The sequence below is a fragment of the Lonchura striata genome, chromosome 3 (assembly GCF_050655825.1).
Source record: "Lonchura striata isolate lonStrDom1 chromosome 3, ASM5065582v1, whole genome shotgun sequence".
Classification (NCBI taxonomy): Eukaryota; Metazoa; Chordata; class Aves; order Passeriformes; family Estrildidae; genus Lonchura; species Lonchura striata.
In genome coordinates, this window is record NC_140705.1 from 36,063,253 (window position 1) to 36,086,165 (window position 22,913).

Consider the following 22,913-nt stretch of genomic DNA (forward strand, 5'->3'; position numbering starts at 1 on the left):
GAAGGTTTCCAAAATTATATTATATCCAATATGGTTCACTACATACATGTTTGTATTACAGAAAAATCTGTATTACTTGGAACTAATACCTTTAAAAATGTTCTATAAATAACAAACAAAGCAATAATATTTTTGTGTACTGGCCTTTGCCTACTGGCCTTCGAGCCAGCTCTTTTAGAAGAGTAGAGGGAAGGAACCCCAAAAGCCAAATATGAATTTGCTTTGCTTTATGTTAGTTGATGGTAAGACTCCTGCAAAGTTGCTGACTCTATGCTGCCTAAAAACTAGCAAATACTGACCTCTGCCAGTCTCTTCTTCAACTAAACTCACATTTTTCCTTATCATCATATGCATCAGACAATTTGCAGAACAGATTTAAGTAGGAAACTGGAATTTTACATTTCATACTTGAAGACGAAAGGAAAACCTTGAAACTCTTCTTTCGTTAACCACATAGCAAACTTCATTTTTCACCTGTTTTGAGCCCTGAATCCTGTGATTAACTTACATTTGTTGAACAGTTGTTTCCAAAACTATTTAGAATTATCCTTTATTCTCCTGGTTGCTTTTTCTGATTACCAGCAGAACAAGCCATATTTTCCCTTAGAAATGGCAACATCAATTCACTGTCTGACAAGTCCCACAGATTCACATTTCAATTACTCTCAAAAATTAAAAGCTCTCTAGAGAATCTCATGTTGCTTAAAATATGTTTTGTTTCAGTGGTTGGATGAATATACAGATGCAAGATCTCCCTGGGATGTCTAGAGATCGCTGTTTGGAAACAAGCAACCCAACCTACTGTTTGTCAGTTCAAACTTGCCAGAACTTTCAGACAGGATGTAACATGTGCACTAACTGATTTTTAAAGAACAATTCAAAGCATACAGAACATCTGCATTTTGGAAATCTGGGAAAATTTCCAGCTAAGACTTCTAATTATTTTCCCCTTTTGGAACAAACCAGCCGACATGTCATAGTTGTACATTCCCCTATTTCAGTAGAAAGCTGCTAGAGTAATATGGAAAAAAACTTAATTTAATTTCAGAAACACAACTAGCAGCATAAAAAGAAAATAAGCTTTTGCTTTAGGAATATCTGTACTAATCACATAGGAAACTTTCATCAGGTTTCTGATCTCTGACTTCTGTAATCAAGCCATGAAGTCCAGCAGTGTCCTTCTACCTCTGTACTTAATAGACCTGTATGATACAATCACATCTAAATTATTCACCACACTCCTCAGGGGAAGACAATGAAATTTTTGTGGAAGCAAATTATAACTTTCATATCAAGCTCAAGACTTTCATTTTTAATCATGTTAATGGACTTGATTCACTATTTTTGTCATATCAAAGGCTAGGCGAGCTGATGAAAGGAACAGAAAGTACAATTACACCTGAAACTAAAGTTACTGTCAGTCAAAAGGCGACTGAATTATTCCACAAGTATTCTGTTGTACCTCTTCAGTAGAGTATACTATTTGACAGGTACCTTTGAGCCTTGCAGAGTACTTTTCTGTACAGTATCATGAACATGATTATTTTAAATGTGCAGTCACCAATATACACAATGGCCTTCTAAGATTTATCTAATAATACATACTAGCACCTAAGAAAAATATTCTTATAATTAAAAAATTCAGTTACCCTTTGGTGATATTTATAATGCATTTTCAAAACTGCTGTTTATAAGAACAGTGACCCAGTAAACACTCCAAATTACAAATAACACGGTAATGTAGAATAAATCATTCTGCTTTTAAAGAAAGTCTCTAAATGTTTTGATCATCCAGATATCACAATGCAAATGCTGATACTCCTCTGAAAGCTATCCTGTTTCGTCACATCTCACGTATACACATAATTTTTCTGAAACGCTAGGCTACGGCTTACACTAAAAAGCAGGATGGAGATCTAGCTAAATATTCTGTTTATCTCAATTCCACTATTTTTGTTTTATTGCTGTGCTCCTGACTAATAAAGAATGAGAAAATTTTATGAAGAATTTTCATGAAAACTTGAAGGTTTGTTGGCTGTCTTGTTCTGTTGTGTACAAAGAACAGAACTGGATGAAAACAATAACAACCTAGTTCTTCCAGATACTTTTCAGTTTGATAGAAAGAGTACAGAGGGATCATAAATGAAGTACTCTGTTTATGGATATCTATTCTATGATCTGAAAAAAATAGAGCGCTGGCAAAATACTTTCTACTGTATTGTCCAGTTTCCAAATCATTCCTGATCTATCAACTTCTTAGTACTGGAGAGATTGCTGTAAATTTCAGGATGAGTCAGAACACTGCCATGAAGACAAGTGACCACTTCATTAACTATTCAAGAGCTGAATCAGATGATTCTGTAGAGTTCTCATTAATTCAAATCAAAAACTCTCTTAGATTTCCCTATGCAGTTATAAAAGAGATTTTTTTCCAAAACTGATCCACAACACATATAAATCAATGTAATTTTTGGAATACAGACCTACTCATTTAAAACAGGTATGTTCTGTAGAACCTGAACCATTGTGTTGGCATGCTCACCTGAAATCCCATTTACAGTATATATTCCTAATATTTACCTATTTATTTTTGTTAGAAAGTACATACAATCATAGTTAGAAGCATGACAACAAGTGCACTCCACAAGTTCCCTGACAGCTGGCTTTGAGACAAAGAAACTATGCAAAATTCATTTTTGAAAGCCTTTATGATTAATGATTCTACAACTTTATTTTCCCAATATTCAAAACAGTAGCAGGCAGAGAAAGTATTCTTTTCATTTCCTAAACAACACATGCAGAGACACCACCATATTAATGTCAACTGACAATCCCAAAGATTACTAGTACTCATAATGTAAGAAAGATCTTTCCTACTGCCACTGGCAGGGAGAATGATTAAACTGCACAACAGAAGTTCAAGAACCCATTTAGATAGCACCCATAAATGCAGTTCACTGCCTGAGAAATCAGAGAATGTCAGGCAGTACAAGTTATTAGCAAGCAAATGAGACAGCATACCAATTAAGACCAACACTCTCCTTAGGTAATCAGACTCAAGGCACTGACATCTATTCAGGCTGACATAATAAGAAAGTCAGGTTAAACAGCTCTGGCAAATAGGTTTGCATTTCAATCTGAATGTACTAGAGGACCAAGAGCAGAAAGATAAACAAGAAAAACTTTTGTTACACCCCAACCTTACTATATTTAGAACTAAAAATTATTCATAAAGGGAAATAGATAAATGTAAATATTTTCTGGGGTGTGAGTGATCTCAGTTTATTGGAAAGTAAGTGGAAATCATAAAAATCTGCTACATTCAAAAATCATGGTACTTGTATCTAGGAGTCTAATAATTTAATTAAATAAGGTGCAATTAATTTAATAAGACCTTAATTATTGATATTGGGTTAGCATTTCTTAACTTTCTAGCTTTCTGATTTAAAAAAAAAAAAGGTAGAAAACAAGTCACAGCAAGTGAGCAAACACAAACTTGAATTGGTATAAAAGTTTTACTTGTATAGCCACAGAAAACTCCTCAAAGGAATATTGTGTATTGCTAATATATTTGGGCATGTTTGTAAAGCATATGAAAAACTGGTGTATTTGAGATAGGAACAGCTACTTAAGAGATGAATTGCAAGGAACATTGCCATGGAAATGGAATATAACAACTATTCATAGGCAGAAAAGAGTTGCAAAGCTCAGTAGCATTTTAGGAGATTGACAGCAAGTTCTCTGTTAAAGGAAAATCTACAACTGCACAAAAAGTGCACACTGATATGACAACAGCATCCCCTGACTAGCAATAGATTCAGTCAGGAGCATTACTCTTACAAAAGAAATCACATTTACCAAAGAGATACTCTAAAGATGAAAGGTTTTAGCAATGTGGATCAACACAAAATACCGATGAAAACTATTCTCTCCAGATTCTCCTTTGTTCTGCTGCAAATTCTAGAGGAAAAAAAAAAATTAGGTGGTCTTAGCTTCTTTGTAAATAAACTGAAGTGTTGATATCTTCTCCCAGTGATAGAGGTGCGAGAACAGTCCAAAGCTGTGCCAGGGAGTTTTAAACTGGGCATCAGGATGTATTTCTGTACTTGAGAGGATGGTGAAACATTGAACAAGCTTCCTAGAAAGGCAGTCAATGCCCCAAAGCTGTCCCTGTTTAAGAGGCATTTGATCAATGTGCTTAATATTATGCTTTAATTTTTGGCCAGCCCTGAAGTGGTCAGGCAGTTGAACTAGGTGATCACTGTAGGTCCCTTCCAACTGAAATAGTCTGTTCCATTCTATTCCATTCCATCGCCTCCAAATCTTACATGAATCACTACAAAAACAGAAAACTAAATCCAGAAACGTGTTTGTTAGAAGCAAAAATCTATGCTATCATATGATTCTTCCTAAGCCTTTATATATCAGCTTTGGTATTGAAAGTATATTTGGTATATCTGAGGCTTCCTGAAGCCATTACTTGCTATTGCACCAGAAATACATGACAATAATTGTTACCCATCACAGATAAACAGGATATCTGAGCTTCAGAAATGAGCCAGCAAGTGACTATGCCTATGATTAAAGATTTACACAGCATTTGATAAAATATATACTGTGGAAGAAAAGGCTTTCCAATTATATAGGATTATTTATGACTAACTGGCAGTGCTTAATGAAACAAATCATGGAGATAGTTTATTTGGTGGTATCTTTTGGATATATTTAATTCAGTTTCAACTTCGGTGATTTTGGAAGAACTTTCAAAATGACAGAAAATAACACAGCCTATTTTACAATGGGAATAGCACAAATAATTAACAGGCAACCAAGCATTTCAGATCACCACTAAGTCTGCCAAGGGAAGGGAAGGAAGATATAGTAATAACTCATGCAATGTTATTCAGTTTTAAAAACCTATTCATTATTCTTTCATTTTAAAATCTAAGCTTTCCATTAGTATTCAGTATGGGGAGTTATGTATTAAATAATTCAGCTGTTCTTTAAAATAACATTTATCTTAGAAGAACAGAGCTCAGCAGCTGCCCTTTGTCCTTCCCTCTAAAAATCCCAATTCCACACAACTGGACTTTATTTCTCATCCAAAATGAGAGCATGGAGGAGTACCAAACAGAAATCAGCCTGAGCCAATGTAAAAATGTAAAAGAGCTCAGGAGGCAAACACAAACCAGAAGACTTTAAATTGTGATACAAGCTTTCTACTGATGTTCAAAAGCTGTCCTTAGGCCTTCCTAACTGATTGCCAGTGAGTCTTCATTTACTTGGCTAAAGTAAGAAAATAATTCCTACATCCTTTCCCAAAGCAAATGAAAAGTAATAAGTTTTAGTCAGCAAGAAAGCTGGTTATTAGGAGATTACTAGCATAAAAATTAAACAGTCTGAAATATTTAGCAAAAGTAATATTTACAAAGTAGACATGAAAAGAAATTTCACTGATGAGTGGGCAGAGCCCAGAGACCAAATTCTGCCACCAGAAGAGGTCATTTCTGAGATTATCATTAAAAAACATATAGGCTGGCAACCTGCAAGTATTCTAAAACAAATGCAATAAGTTTCCTGTTTTGATGCAACATTTCAAAAAGAAAGGACTGAAAGCTTCCAATCTTTACACAAGTATTCAGAGTCTGTAAATGCACGTGGCTTTCACCTTTAAACTAACTCACTCTGTCTGGGGCATGATCCCAGGGTGAGATACCTGTCCATGAAGTTTCCTGCTCCTGTGTTTTACTCCTACTTAGCACTTACCTTTGGGCCCTGCTCTGCCAACCTGTTACAGGTAGAAGAACCAGAAAGTTGATCAAATGGAACAGAGCTGATTTAGGCATATGGGAGTTATAGTGATAGGATCTTAAGTGGATAGACAATAGTGTAAGGAACAGAGTGTCATGGAGAAGCAACAGAGAAGGGAAATCAAAAGGAACCAGGAAACAGGCTGCTGGATAAAGAGAATGGATGAAGAGAAAAAGAGTAAAGGAAGAGTACATGGGGAAGAAGAGAAGCAATAGTAAGAAGACATTTGTCTCTTGCAATAGAGTTGTTAAGAGTAGGATATATTAATGCAGGAATTGCAAAAAAATAACATATCACATCAAGCTGCTTACTTACAAAGCATTCTCAAAACATAAACAAGTCAAAAACATCCATCACGTCCACTAAACATGCTCTTCTCATGATCTGTGAAAGCTTTCACACTGAGAAGGGAGAAAATCAGAAGGGGATGGGATGCATCAGCCTCAGTCTTTCAACTGTCACTGTGAAATGAAAACCTTTGCATACCCCAAGCAATAAACAATATAAGTAACTCAAATAACCAGTGAATTAGGAATAATAATGCTCACTTAGTCTGATCTTGCAAAATAAACCAACCTGCACAGGCAGAAAACAATCTCCTTACTCATTAATGTTGTTTCTACCATCATGAGTAACAGTGCAAAATAATTTCTGCTTTAGTACAAGAACCTTGCTATTCATAATAAGATTTTAATAGCAATACTAACAGGAGAAAACAAACCTTTTTACATCTAACTGAAACCCTAGATACAGTAGCAAAACTTTTTCACAAATCCCTTTTCATTAAAGCATACCAATATCTTGAAACTGGACTAATACAGAGACACTTGATGCCAAATCTCTTCAAACCAAAGAGAAAAGCAAGAAACCCAAGAGCTCTTAGATCCTAAAAGCATATTCACAGATAATTTTGGATATTTTGAGTTTTATTGCAAATCAGAATTAAACCAAACTTCAAAACAACAAAACATTCTTTCTCCATCCCTATTGACTCGCAATACCACTGCTGCCTGTAGCTAGTGGGGAATATACATATACTCACGTCTGGATGCCTTTGTCTAAGACCAGACAACAAGAGGAACACTTCTGAGTAAACTAGGGCAGAAGGGAAGGGAAACTCAGGAAAGACTTTCAAACAGTATGAACAAATAAGCTCAACATTCCTTGTATTAAATAGTTAACTTCTGCATTCTGCTTCACCGATCAAAAATATGGCAAGTGTGGGTAATTTTCCCCAAAGAATTTTCTGTCTGTACATGTTGACATTCTGTTTATCTTCCTCTGCTGACACTTCATTCTTTGTGATTTTGCTTCAATTCCTGTCTACATTTCTGTACTCCTAAAAACACACACTGGATTTCAGGAGTTCCCAAAAGATGCTCTTGAATTTCCCTGATCTTCTAAAACTCAACATAATTTCTGTCTATCCTTTTTTTCTGCAAGATCAATTATGTCAACAAATATAGTTCTTCATTTTCTTCTGGATATGTCATGATCTCTTCACTTGAGATGAACAGGCATTATAAAAGTCTCTAACTTTCACAATAACCAAAGTTCAGAGTTCTACATCCCAATCAGCAACAGGAGGTCGTTGTTTTCTGTCTGAAAAAACCTAATACATCATGCATTCAACTACAACACAAAAATTATTTCAGGTAGTATTCTCAAGGGGTCATTCATGCACTGTTACACTATTGCTCTTGTATGGTTGCCTATTTATTCCCTCTGTATCACATAACAAAAAAAAAAAAACATCTCTATCAGCTTCATCCTTTTCAGTTATTCAGCTTTAATGGTTCCTTACCAAGTAACAGGACTACAAGAATATTTTTCACTCTAAATATATTACTGTAGTGGAAAACCAGCATGATTACTTACACTTTCTCAACTAAGAAAGTTACCACACTAAGAAAACTGCCTATTGCTTCATCCAGGAAAATCAGAAGCAACAAACTTACATTCCATAAACTCAGAAACAATATTAAAATCTGAACATTAAATTAAATAAATATACTGAAGATTAATAACCTTTATAAGTGTTTATAAAAGAAAATTGTTTTAGTTGAGTTATACATTTTTCAGTGTGCCAAGTCAGAAAACACAAGTTCTAGAAACAAAACATATCAGATATTGATTTCCTGTAACAGTGATTAAGAGATACATTCTTCACTAAGTTCATTTCAATTAGAAAAGGTAATTTCAAATTTAGCTGTAGTAACTCTGCTTAGCTTAACCTCCAATTTTCAGGGAAGTGCTTCTGAGAAACTTTTACAATTTTTAGATTCTAACTGTATTCTAAGACATCATCAGGATTTCTTATGAAAGTTTGAACTCTCTTTATCTTAGTAGTTCTGCTTTAAATTTGAAACAGCTATGTATTAAAAAAAAGGAAATAAAAAAATAGAAAAAAAAATATGTGGCCTAATTGCTTAGTTAGCTAATGTAGAACTTAAAATAGAGAGGTTTATCTTATTTCCAGATGGGAGTGTCATCACCCCTTCCTAATATCTACAGTATAGGAAATAGACCAGGAAAAATATGTTTCAACTGGAAAAGTGTACACATGTACTTTCCACAAGTAACTGGAAAGGTAGAAATATCAGTCAAATTTGAAATAATCGAAAACAATTCCTTGCTTGATTCAGTCAACACACTGGAGGGAAGGGATGACATCTAGAAGAACCATGACAGGCTTGAGCTGGGCTTGTGCAAATATCCAAGTTCAACAGGGCCAAATGCAAGGTCCTGCACCTGGGTCAGGGCAATCGCAAGCACACAGACTGGGTGAGGAATGAATCAAGACTTTCTCCCTGGGGAGAAAGATTTGGAGGTAAAAAGCTCAACAGAAGCTGGCAGTGTGCACTTTCAGCCCAGAAAGCAAATCATGCCCTGGACTGCATCACAGGAAGCAAAGGCAGCAGGGCAAGGGAGGTGATTCTGGCCGTCTGCTCTCATGAGACCCCACCTGGTCAGCTGCACCCAGAGCTGTGACTCCCAGCATAAGAAAGACATGGACCTATTAGAACAAGCCCAGGAAGAGCCACTGAGATGATCTCAGGGCTGGAACACCCCTCCTACAAAAACAGGTTAATGGAGTTGGGGATATTTAAGCTGGAGAAGAGAAGGCTCCAGGGAGACCTTAGAGCAGCCTTCCAGTATCTAAGAATGGGCCTACAAAAACAGATGGAGAGGGACTTTTGATAAGGGCATGTACTGAAAGGACAAGACAGAATGTCTTAGAATTGAAAGAGAGTAGGTTTAGATTAGAGATTTTGAAGAAATTCTTTATTATGAGGGTGGTCAGGCACTGAAACAGGTTGTCCAAAGAAGCTGTGGATGCTCATCCATGGAAGTGTTCAAGGCCAGGCTGAATGGAGTAAAAGGTGTCCCTACCCCTCCTCTGGCAGGGGACTGGAATTAGATGATGTCTATAGTCCCTCCCAGCTCAAACCATCCTATGACTTACAGCTTAAGAAAAAAGCCAACATGGATGATACTACAGCCATGATCTATACTAATATACAGTACACATTGCAGTGTATCCACTGTATATGATGCAACAGGAGGAGGAATAGAATGGACGAGGCCATGCTAGCTTGGGAACCACTTGCATTATTTTTTTCTGGTTTTCTGTAGTACTTCTGGTAACTTCTCCCCAGGCCACTCATATACCCTTACACTAGCAGACATGGCTCAAGAATTTATCATGCTTCAATTGCACTAAAACAACACAAGTCAAAAATTTTAATGACATTTTAATGTGTGAACATCCTTGAAAAAGCAAAATAACATGGTCGAAAGACTCATGGAATGCATGCAGTCATAGAAAATCCTTCATTATTTAGCAGCACACATCCATAGTACATACTCTAAAAAAACAAGAGATGATTCCTGAAAACTAACACCATTGATTAGTAAGAAATCACACATACTACAAATGAGATACCAACTAGTCAGAAACAACACTGCGAAGTAATCCTGACCAAAACAAAGATTAGCTAGCTAGTAGATGGATGAGTGGAGAGTGAGAGCAAAAATTTAATCTGGAACTAAACTGAGAAAAAAATCCATTTTTTATGCTACTTACTCCTGTAGGCTGAAATATCAGTCCATCCACTTCATGGCTAACTTCTCTGGCAAAGTTTCCTTCCAGGAGCTGTAGAACAAAAGAGAATAAATCCTTTTTCCATAGAGAAATGCACATCAAAGTGAGTAGTAGTGGATAATACGTTACTACTGCAATCATTTGCCAGTAAACAGCTTATTTATGGTTTAACATTAGAGCTTGGGAAATGTCAACATCAACAAAGTAGCAGTTTCTACAAAGAATACTCAAGGCTAGAAAATTCTTTGTCCAAAAAGAAATACTTAGAAACCAAGATGATTCTATAAACTAGAAAACTAGGAAATATAAATTCTAATACAGGACACTACAGTCATTTGTGGGCAAATTAAAAAATTAATTTGTTATTTTAACACACAAGTAGCACTTTAGATTGAACTTATTTCCTGAAAAATATTTCAGGGCATCATTTGAAATTCATGTTTGACAAACTTCCTAACTAGGGCATAAACCAGTAACACAGATACATGACTGTAAAACCAACTCTTTGAATTAATTTGTATCTTGAATACAAATACTGAATATTCTATTTAATGCTTTCAAAGATGGTGAATTCTGTATGGAGGTAAATATACCCATCAAGACTAATTTACCAGAGAAAAATCATCTAATTAAACAAACTACTGAAACCAGCTAGTCAACAGTTATGAAAATTGATTATATACTTCCATATTAAATTCTGACTTGCCCAAGAAAAAGCAAATAATCAAGGAGAATTACAACCAACATATAATGGCAAAAATTAGGAGAATTACCAAAATATCTCTTTATTAACTTCAATTTGTTTTACTGTTGAGATGAAGAATCTGTCCTGAAGTTGTAGATACTTTTAGTAGTATTTGAAAAAACTTTGGCGTAAAAGTAACCACATGGTGATAAAACATAGCAAATACAGAATCACTGAATCACAGTCACTGAATCAAGTTTTAAAAGCATAATTTTGGCCTGGTCAAAAAATTTGTACTGAAAATTTTGTACCATTTTCTTTCTACAACTCAACTTAATAACCTGCTGACCAAATTATGACTAAATTATTCAAATGAAGTCAAAGTATGAAAGGAGCTGAGAACTAACATTTGTATCTACTAAGGCTGTACAAGTAAAAGGAATGCAATTTCATGTTTCATGGATTAAAAGCCTGATGGCCAAATACTTCAAACAATAATGATTCTAAATACTTCACTTAAACCTGTAACTGCACAGAGTGACTGATCATTTTGCCATAAAAAGTTAGCTTTTTCTCTTACGCAGTCATTAGCCTGTATTTGTGCCTGCATCTCCAACAACAAAGAAAGCCTTCACTATTCAACTTTTAGATATAGTTTAACTGGAAAAAACACACTATGAGAGTACTCTCAAGTGGAAAAATACTTTTAGAATATTTAATTCTGAATAAGAAACTATCCAATGAAACACAATTTTTCAGAAGAGAAAACCCATAATTGAAACTTGAAGCTGTACCTTGCTGCTGTAACCTGTTGCTGTCTTGAAATTTACAGCTGAAGCTCACCATGTAATGCATCTGCTACCATATGACTACACAAAAAACAATAAAATAATCCTAAATTCTTTCATAAATCTATTGTTAGTCTTTGTTTTGATTAGAGCAATGAGTGCATTGGAAAAACATTTAAACACATGCCAAAAAGTTTTTTAAATAGTGGAGTTTTTAAATTTCTACACACCATGGATCACTTGCAAGTTACTTAGCAATTCCAAAACTGACTGGCCAGTCATCTGTAATAAGAGTATGCTTCAAACTTACAAAAATGCACAAGACTGATTTCTTTAAATTCAGGTACCAAAAAAACCCTCACTGAATAACGTTAATATTAAGGAATAATGATATTTAATAATGAATAATTTAACAATTTAATAATAAGGAATAATGATACTTAAACATAGGAATGATGATATTTAATGATATTTAACAAACAAAAAAAACAAGCCAACAAAAACAAAACAGAAACTTCAAACTAGTTGAGACTACTTTTTATATATTTCTGACTAACTTATCAAAAGGCATTAAACAAAGTGGCAAAGAGAAAAATCAATCACCTCTATTTCTGCCTCTTTTTCAAGTTTTTAAGGGAAATACAGTTTGAGGAAACAGTTACTTAGGTGCTGGAGCTTACAAAACTGAATTATATATTCCATCCCAAAATAAAACTTAAGACTATAGAGACAATCTTCCAAGTTAGAGTATGTGCAAAAGCAGAAAATAATTATCATGCTGTTTGGCAACTCTCTCCACTATGGTGAACATGTAGTTTTAGAAAACTACATTCAAGTACTATTACAACTTGATAAATGGAGAGTTTTTACATTTCAGAAATATATTCTGATACTTTTAATTCACTACTTTGCCAGAATTACAAAATGTAAAGGCATCTGTCCCATCAACCTCCCATCCAGTTTCAGAGTCAAACATGCTCTGTTTGGAGGTCCACAGTATTTTCACTAAGACAGCTCCTCCCAAGTGTCAATTAGACATTAAAGACAAAAGGACTTCAAATCCAGAGCAAGCCTCAACAGATAACTACACTTCTTTGTACTCCCAGTTATTCTACTTTCATTCTCATTAGATCAATTACATGTATTTGAATAGAAAGGAATTTTCACTAGAAAGGATTAGTAACTGGGGGAAGGGAATGGAGGAAGGAATGTAAATTTTCCCTGGCATTATTCCCATAAAAATTTTCTTGAAAATTAAACTCTGTAAAGGTTGTCTGTGAACAGCAGAACACACAGACATCGAATACTGCAGAAGGTTTGGAATGACACAGAAATGAGCAGAAAAGAAATGTCTGACATACAAGCAAGTACTTTTTCTCTAAAAAAGTTACATTTCTTCAGTTTATGAACTTCAAATGCAAATATCATGGTTCATCTTTTAAAAAAAGTTGTTCAACGTTCCACATGTTCAAATTTCTAATTAACTTGAACAGAATGGTCTTTTTTAATCGGTGCCATGATAAATGGCACACCTGCTTGACTGGGATGACTGCCATGGATCAGATAAAGTGCAATGCATCTCAATGACATTTTATAAAAGATGGGTAAATGATGCATGTGAACCAGCTCTTCTGGCATCCAATTCCATGTTGCCTCATGGCATTTATTTTCACCTGAGATCCCCTTTGTTCACTCCTTTCAGCTTCCTTCTTCCCCGTGAACATTGCAATAAGCCATATACTCATATTACAGTCTATTATTTAAAACTTTTCCTTTCATACTTTTCAACTAAATTTAAAATTATCCCTACATCTAATAACACTTCTCTAAGCAAAAGAATGGTATATTTATATGGATTGAGTGGAGCTGTATGATGAGTAACAGGATTTCTCCTTGCTCTTAACCACTGAGAAGAAGAGCAGCAAAAGAGCACTAATAACTTGCTGAAGCTGATTTTCCTAAAACACTGAACCAGTCAGCAGTTCTTCTGTGGATAATTGAAAATTCACACTTTAGAGATCTCTCTGTACTTATACCAATGAAGAAATCACTTTGCTCCTTCAGCAGGAAGGGGAGAAAATTTAAGTGCATACAGATTCCATACAATGCTAATAGGTTTTCATTAGTGTTTTGGTATTTCTGAGCCAAGACACATAATTCTATGAGTTCACAGATATTACATTATACATAAAATAAATAAATCCAGCAGGTACTACTGTGCCTTTTCCTTCCCCTTGCAAAAAAAAAAAAAAAATCTCATGGAAACACAACACAGTATGAGTTATGAGGATTCTAAAATATAATGATGACTCTGCAAAGTCATGCTGACTTTCTACAAAATAATTTTACTAAGGTCCTTGTACACATATAGCAATTATTGATCTCCTGTGTCACAATATGCAAGTACTGCTAACCATTTAGTCTGCATTTCTGATTCAAAATTGACACTGCTTGCTAGCCTCCTGAAATACTTAGGGATACAGAAAAAATCCCTTTGAATGTTATAATACAAGACAAATGCATGTCCCTTTTCCTTGCTTTTTCAGTTTCAGAACTGCTATATACTTCACTTCAAGTCAAGATAGAAGAACTCTGCCTGCAGTCCCTATGGAGTTTTCCAGATCCACCTTCAAATTACTGATCATCTGGACCTGTTCACTCTACAGAGAGCTGTAACAGGAAATATACTTCACTCTAAAGTATTAGTTACAAATAAGCTATTAATTTAATTGCCAGCCAGCCAGAACATAAAACACCTTCATACATGGGCCTACTATCATTCCTAACTTTACAGAGCCAGCATCTTCATTGTCTTAGGTTTCAGTCCAACTTAAAGGACTATCCCTTTCTCCAAGGATGACAGCCCTCTCCATCAGCCTCAAAGAAATTCTTACATCCTGACAACTGTTGAGTTTTATAAACATGAGCTCATACATCTGTGTAGATAACCTACTACATAAATCTTCATAAATCCTCTTTTTGAATGACATCAAAAATCCCACAGAATGACTTTTATGCTAAGATCATTTAAAATAATGCAAAAATAGTCTGGCTCAGATTCATCCCAACGATCACATTTCCCAAAAATAAATCAGTCTGTATCAGGCAATGATGGAGCTATCACCCAAATGACTAACATTCTAAACTCCACCTTTCAAACAGTATATTTTGAAAAGGAGGCCTCCTGAAAAAGAACTAAGCATGCATTTGGTGAGGTATAAGCTTCCTTTCAGATGATACACAGGATGCTGTGCAATGCTTCAAAACATTATCAAATGCAGCCTAATGTCAAGTGAGGGAAGTGGCTGTAGCTCCTTTCTCCTCACCAGGATCTTTCCAGTTTCCCCTGTCCTGCAATCTGTTTTGGTTTGTTTTGTGTCTGAAAGCAGAGAAGGTACCAACAGAACAGTTGCTTTCAGTCTCAAAGCAAAAAATCATCAAATAGCATGTGAGTAACTATGTCATAGGGAAGAAAAGTTGCATATATTATTTAAAAATTAAACACAGAATCTCAACCTTTCCACAAACAGAAGTTGGCTACTTCACATTTTAAAAGAAATAGAGCCCAAACCAAAGTCTTTTGAGAAGTTTTGACTTCATTTCACTGACTGTATTGCTATAAATACATGGTAAAACTTTAAAAATAAACTTTAGTGACTCTGGAGAATTCACGTTTTTGAGAATTAAAGGGAGAACACAACTTCTGAAGTATAGATTTAAAAAAGGGGAAAAAAAACCCAAATACAAACACATGAAATTCAATCCATGCAGACTTTTATCTTTTTCACATTCAGGATTCCAACAACTCATCTAACATTTAATATTTACTTGTTTTTAGCAAGTAAAACATCTGATCTAAACAAACCTAGTGTAAATTAACAATCCGGGGGCAGATGGGAGATGATCAAAGATACATCTATGGCAGTTCTATTGCTTCCTATCTTCCCTGCTCCAAACCAGACTTAATCTGGATCATCATTTCAGACTAACTTTCAGACAGCTATGAGGATGAAACCTTCTCCTCTCACAAATATATAAGTTCCTCTTCAAATGATATGCTCAAGTGCCAAGTAATTTATTTAGAAAGCTCTGCAATCTCAAATTACAGCATGCTGTGATGGAGAACCACAATCTTCATTAAGCTGTCCAATGAAGTACTGCCTGTGCAATTAAAATATTAATTCCTATTTCTCAGCAATTTTTTTCTTCCTTCAGCTTTTCTTCCTTACTCCACTTTTTAGACTCTGACCAAGACATCTCTTAGAGGTTTTGTTTTTTTTTTAAAAAAAACAAAGTTCACATTTGAAATATTTGAAATATTTTGTAAGGAAGCATATGTAACTCTTCAAATATTCCAATGTGTCCTCAAAAGATATCCCACAGATACCATGTTTTTATCAAATGAAACCATGCCATTTAGACTCACAGAATATTCCAGAAGGGCCACAGCAGCACAAAAAAAAAAAAAAAAAAAAAAAAAAAAAAAAAAAAAAAATAAATGCACTCCCTGTTCTCTTTCACAGGAGATTCCTTTCAAGGAGATCTCTGCATACTTGAGCACTTGCCAAAATATTTGGCCAGCCAATGGTTTATTAAAACTGGCTGCTTGCTTCAAAGTGGTTCCTTCCAAGTAATTCTGAAGATCCTGAAATCACAGTCCGTGATCTCAGGAGTGTGACTTAAAACATGGTCATAAAGTAAAGATTTCTACTTCATGGTTAACATTAATTTCCCTCTCAAAACCACAAGTCATCTCTCATTTATATGATTTCAAGCTTTCCTCCAAATGACCTATAAAAATGTTGAAAAGCAGATTTTCAATAATTTAACATGACCTGGTTTCCCCTGCATCAATCAAAATATGATATGCTACCTTACATCAAATAAATCGGGTAAGAACAGTATCAGCTGAAGTGTATCTGCATCAGGGCAATGTCCAATTCTATAATGCATCCTTCTTCATTAGTTATTGTATTTAGCTATATTTATCTTACCAGCAATAAAAGGCAAGAAAGAAAATGCATCATAACTGAGAATACAGTTAGAAAACCACAGCTTATACTAAATATTCTTAAGCTAATATGCTAAGAAAAAATCATGAAGTAACAAAATACTTCCTGGTCCATGTCAATGATCTAAAATATGCATAAAGGAAAAGTAGGATCAAAAACTGTAGAAAATAAATTAAAATCTGAGCTCTCTAAGAAGTAATTGCTTAAAGAAGTTTCCTATGCTAATTAGGAACCAACACATATTGAAGATAACTGCTACATTTTTAGTAAACCCGTGAAATTATCTACTTTGCCCTAACTGCATAAGGAACACAAAGTATAAACTTCTCACTTGCTCATTACTTAAAAAGAAATTTTATGCTTTTCGGCTGTAAAATCAGGGCTGTAAAACTGTAGGAAAATCCTTTAAAAAATTCATGCTCAAAGCTCAAATCCTAGCTTTCACATGGCCATCCAACTCAAGATGCTAATTCTAGACAAAAACAGAGAAAAGCTGCAAATTATTATGTCTGTATGAACAAGTACATATTGAAAGTACTTGATGTCAACCAGTAACCCAGTAACTTAACAAAAAGAGTAAAAGTAAACTCTCAAGGTTCACCTGTTTAACAAAATCATCAGTATTTTGAACTGTGTAATCTCTGGCAACAGCTGAATCATATGGTGATGAAAAATATATCAAATGACTGTGTAAAGATGTATGGGAATTTTTTCAGTTGATAAAATTTTAAAATGTGTACTTTTTATAAAATATTATTCTATGGAAAGCCTTTCAATTTTTTAATTTACTAGAAGCTCTGAAATCAATCATTCTGAAAGACTAAAAATAACCTCTTTACCAAGTTAATCATACAGAACATTTTGGCTCAAAAGATATGAAAAACACCTAATTATGGCAATAGATTTGTTCCCTATAAGAATGAAGGCAGATAATGGCAGCATTGTGAGACTGATGTTCACTAATATGATCAAGAGACTAATTATTATCCATGAATCATTTGTAGCATTCAAAACTTGATTAATGTCAGGTCAAGTTTAACATGTGATAGGTTTTATTAGTAATGCTCAGCTATCCCACAGCTTGTCAATGTACACGAGTGCCATCTGTTAGGTGTAGGAATAGCCAACAGTCACAACAAAAACACATTGGCAACAACTGGTCACTGAAGTAGGTTTTAAGAATTCCATAAGGAATACCCTAGTAATTTTAAACACAATAGACCAGAATCCAGTACTAAAGATCTGCTAAAGATAGGAGACTTGAAAAAAGTGAGCATGCAAGGCATGTTTCTCTCTTTTGAAAGGTATGTTCATACTTCACAGTCTGACCAGTTTCTAGCAACAAATATTTTTTTGCAAAAGAAGTATGCAAGAGAGTAGCTTCCTCTCTACACTCCTCCATGGATGTTTAGCAAGCATTCCCGTAGAGAATACACTGTTTTACCCTTTTGAGCATCACTAATAATATAGAGGATGCTCAATCTGAAATTCATATTCCACACAAAAAAAAAAAAAAAAAAAAAAAAAAAAAAAAAAAAATTCACTGACAGTCTTCCATTTGTTTTAATTACAGATAATGGCAAGAGGAAATCCTTTTGTGGGCAGGTCACTTTTTAGCATTTCTCAGCACTTTGTGGAGGTCAGATTTACCAGGGGTCACCTCTCCCATGTACAGCCCATTATAGCAGGACAGGAAGTCACCTGGAAACTTCCACTGAACCTCCACAAGCTCTGCACTAGTAACAGTGTGAGCAGTAAGGCTGAAATAACATGAAGTGGCAACAGACAGGTGCACGCACAGAGAGGAAGGAAGGTGATCTAATTCTGGCAACCATGTACTCTCCTCTGTCTACAACTAGTTAGAAACTCAGCAGGAGCATTGAAAAAAACATTCACTTATCACTACAACAGCCCTCTCAGACATATTATTAACGTGTTCTCATTTGAGGGCTCTTTTGCATTTCATGTGAATGGAGCTGAAAGGCTGTGGATCTAGGCTGCCACTGGTACCTGCAGTCTGCACTTTAGCTCCAAGTATTCTGTTTCCTGCAGAAAAGTGAGATGTGCAGGGCTCCCAGACTCCCTTCTGTACAAAGTCAAATATGCTGAAGATTTAATGCTACTCAGTAGACCATAGACCAAAAATAACGTAATTCCAAGAATCACATCTACTGTAGAGTGTCTTCCTCAGCCATTTGCTCTTATAATTTCACAGTCAGCGATTGACAAGGGCCCAAACTACTAGTCATTAGCATTCTAATGACACCACTCTTCATTATCCTTTAGAATAGCAATTCTGCAGAAAATAATCAATGGAGTCCACATTTTTTCCAGTTGAGGAAGACAGTAGAAATTCCAGTTTATATTCATGTGGTAGGAAATGGGCAACACCTCCAAGCAAGAAAGCGAAAGAGATTCAACCCTTCTCTCTGTAGGTTGCTTTGTGCCATGATGCACCTCTTAGGAAAAAGTGTGTTGGGATGCAACTAAGAACCACACTAGTTTGATTTCACTACCCAGCCATACAGGAAAAAAATGCTATTGTGAACAAGAATAAATTAGATTGTGAGGGTGGCAGGGAATCAAGTTTGATGGTTCTAATTTTTTTTTAATCGTCTTGGCTTTGCAGCTAATGCATTAACAGCACTCTTCAAAGATGCTAATAACACTAGCTGTATGCCATGTTTCTTAATTATTTGGAGACACCTTAGGAAAACCTAGAGCATAGTACAGTAAGAGCTCTACTGAACTATCACCCATGTGCTGGTTCTGAGTGAACAACTCCAAAGGTTATGCATATAATATATTCAAAACAATACCCAAGAATAACATAAGCACTATGTGTGTTAATGCTGAATTTGACAGCACATCTGCATTCCTGAATTCAAAATAAGCATGAGGCATTTCTCACTGTCAATCTCTTCTCCAAAACACAATTGAGAAACTGACATCAATTAACTACGATGTTTCCAAATGCTTCTTTCAAATTAGAGCAATAAGCTCCTCCAGGAAACTCTAATTTACTTTTGTGATAGCTTCAAAATTAAGAGAAACATGCACTCCTCAAAGTTTTGTGGGAATGACCCTGCCAAACACTGATATTTCATATTTAGTTTTCCTGATGAAGAAACAGCAATATATTTCATGGCTTGGCCATTTCATGTACTGCGCTCTTCAGAGCTCTCTGTTTCAAACCACGGTGACTTCATTTTCTTTCCTTTAGGCATGGGGTATGTTGCCCACATCACTCTCCCCACACTCTCCTGCCTGGCAGAACACACCCATCTGAGATTACAGTCTTCCTGGAGCTGGAGGAGATTTAACAGGTTCCACTAGCACACACTTTGAACTATTTACACATTAGCTGCAATCTGTGGCATCCCTGAATGGATGAAAGATGCTCGGTAAAGTCTGTAATGTTTTCAACTGAACAAGGCTCTTATTACTCTCATTGCAAGCATCACTGATGCTTGCAAGCTCCCTAATATTCTGGGTTTGACCAAATACTACATTCAATAGTTCTTCTAATGTCAAAGGAAAGTATGGCACTGGGTTGAGTACAATGGCCTGAATGATCTTCCACAGTTACATACTTGATAAGGTTTATCTGTTATCCAGCCCCTGAGTAAACTGTTCCTACATAATCTGGTCTCTGGTTGCAAAAATCGTGGATAGGTCTGTTTTAATTAAGTCAGATAATTGAGGTTTTTATTTTATTAAGCATTTCTAATAAGACTTATCAACAAAGACAAAGCTGTATATACAATAATTCAGTCAGACACAAAACTTATATACATAATGTTTTCATATATTTACTGCTACAATTCCTGATTTAAACTGGGCTAATATTTTATACTGGGCCTGAAGCATTGATTTTAACACAAAAATTAAGGTTTAACTTCATATTCTGGGTGTTTAAAAAAACTGGATTCTTCTGCTATGTAAAGGCAATTGAGGGCTTTATTTGCAACAAAGTTGAAATTAAAACTGTAAAGCCATAATAGTAAAATGCTAAGATTTTGTAATTTCTTTATTTTAAAGATTAACGTTGTTCAGAGTCTGGTTTTGGGGGTTTTTTCTCAAAATTGAGCATATTACAAGAAAAGAAGCAGCTAGTAGCGATGTCCTATAATCCTGCTTTATAATAAACTGCTTTAAATTTCACCACTATCTTTACCATTCTCTTTGTGCTTTTATTCATTTTATCCAAATTAAGTGCATGTCTCTTGAACGTCATTCCAATAGGAGAAGGCTGATGGCTTCCCTGTGGAGCTGCATTGCCAGAAGGCAGTTTGGAAAGTGACAGGCTGTGAAGTGGCACAATGGACAATATTAAACAGTTGCCCCTCAATTAATGAGTGGAGCGACCCACTTAGTCACCACAGCTGAGTCTTCCAACTAATTCAGAAGATATCAAATATACAATTCAATTGTTCATACTGGCATACCAACTGGTAATTAAGTCCAAACAGATTTGCATTTCCCTGGTTTGGTAATACACCATAAAACTGAAAGAAGAAATCATTGTTAAAGACACTTTTCCTACTTAGAAAGGTATATGGTATTTCCACTGTACCAAATACAGAAGAAATTAATTTACAAAAATGTTAGAATATTCAAATCTAATGTTAAAGTGTTAAAAGCTAAGCTGAGTATGTATTGTCCTGATGTTTAAACTTACAACGTGCACCAAGTAGAACATTTTGTGCATAAGCCTTTATTTTTCCACTAGTTTCAATGCTTTCTTTCTAACACGATAGTTTGACAAGTCAGAATTTAATTGCATATTCCACAACTGAATCATTCTACATTAATTTGTACCACCAGCAATATCTAACATGGGCCACAAATTATGAAAATAATCCTTCATGGAAATATCCAAGACTCTGTTTTAACTTCAGCAGATAACTTTCTGAAAAATGTGAAATGTAACTAATGTGTGAATAATTTCTTAAACAAAAAGAAAAAACTTCTTTCCTAACCAAAATACTACTGTGCTGAAATATTATACTTGACCTTCAACATCATAAATAATAATAACCAAAAGCAAGTAGCCTAATCCTTTCTGTTTACTCCAGGAAACAAACATAGATTCTTCTTCGTGAATGGGTCTCCTTAAGTGACTCCAGCAAAGCAAGGATGCTGAGAAGTTAGCCACAGCTGAGTCAGTGTTTGCCCTAGCTTGAGGGAACCCAAATCTAAGCAAGTAGCTGCTGCCTCCCTGTCCCACAGAAAGCAAAGGAACAGAGGCAGCTGGACACCCCACTTACAAAGTCTCTGCTACCCTCAACCTCTCACTGAGAGAAATTTTGTTTACCAAATAGTATTCACATCACTGCAGTGCTGCATCTGGCTGCATGAAACAGCTGCAGTTCAAGCACTGAATTTCAAGTGGCAGTAACCTATATTCAGCTCAACATCTTCAGTTTAGCCACCTATTTCATCTTACAATTTACAAAGCTTCCACTTGGGCTGACTGGCTGTACTTACCTTTACAATTCATGTGGTGAAATAACTTTGAGCAATCTGGCTGAAGTACTACATGCTGGGATATAAGACAGCTGCCAAACAAAGATTTCAAATTCTAGTATAAGAACAAGGTAACATCTTTGCAGCTTCTTATTCCCTATTTGTTTACTAAGTTCCTCAGGTCAATTGTTATTTGTGTTTACAGGAAGAAAAGCATGCCAAAAAGATTTAAATGAAGGTTATACCAGCACAAAACCATCTAAGGGTGAAATAAGGCAATACTGCTTTTACACTATTAAATTTTCCATTCTTGGAGAGATGGACCAGGAGTAAGTGAGGAAGAAATGTAAGAAATGAAGAAATAAAAACAAACAGAAACAAAATGGTAGAGGGGACAGGGGTTAGAAGACAACTAAAAGGTGATAAATAGGCCAAGACCTTGGAAGGGAACAGATGGAGTGAGGAATATGATGTAGGCCAGACATGAAGAATGGCTGCCAACTTTAGGTCAGGAGATGCAAGATTGAACGGTAAGGCGATTAAACTTCTCCTGAAGGCATAGAAAATAAAAACAAAAATAAAAACAGAGGAAACAAGTGTTCTTGGCAATAAAAAACCTCCAGATGGTAACATTCCCTCTCCACTGACATGGGGAAATTCAAGATTTTCAATAAATAGAGTATTTGACACTTCTGGAACCACCACTGTTGCCACGCAATTCTTCTGTCTTCTGTCCCATGACTGCAAAGCTTCTCCACGTGTTGTCTGTAGGCAACTTGGAGATATAAGACAGGGCCTTGTCATTTTCAGTCAGTTTTGGTTAACAGCTCTCTTGGCAGACATGGATGAGCAATGTCTGCATATTCTGCCCTTTATCAGGGTTCACTCTTTCAGAGCATGCAAATACTAGCTTACAGCTGCCTCAGCTGCCTGCAAAACACATGAACATCAGCAAAATGTGCATTTACACGTTCTCCTGCATCATCAGAAGTCCACAGCCGCTTAATTTTTCAAAGCAAACCATCTCAACAGGATCTATACCT

General features: G+C 35.5%; 1 protein-coding gene across 6 annotated transcripts in view; it reads right to left on the reverse strand.

The window, feature by feature from the left end:
* RNGTT (RNA guanylyltransferase and 5'-phosphatase) overlaps window positions 1–22,913 on the reverse strand; it is a 169,512-nt gene that overhangs the window by 79,285 nt on the left and 67,314 nt on the right. For all 6 annotated transcript variants that reach the window (XR_014954231.1, XR_002466815.4, XM_085576439.1 and 3 more), the window contains one exon: window positions 9,899–9,967. Coding sequence is in view for 4 of the 6 variants with exons in the window: in XM_085576439.1 (XP_085432565.1) it covers window positions 9,899–9,967 (69 nt within the window). In the remaining 2 variants the exon portion in view is untranslated. The remainder of the gene's footprint in view (window positions 1–9,898; window positions 9,968–22,913) is intronic.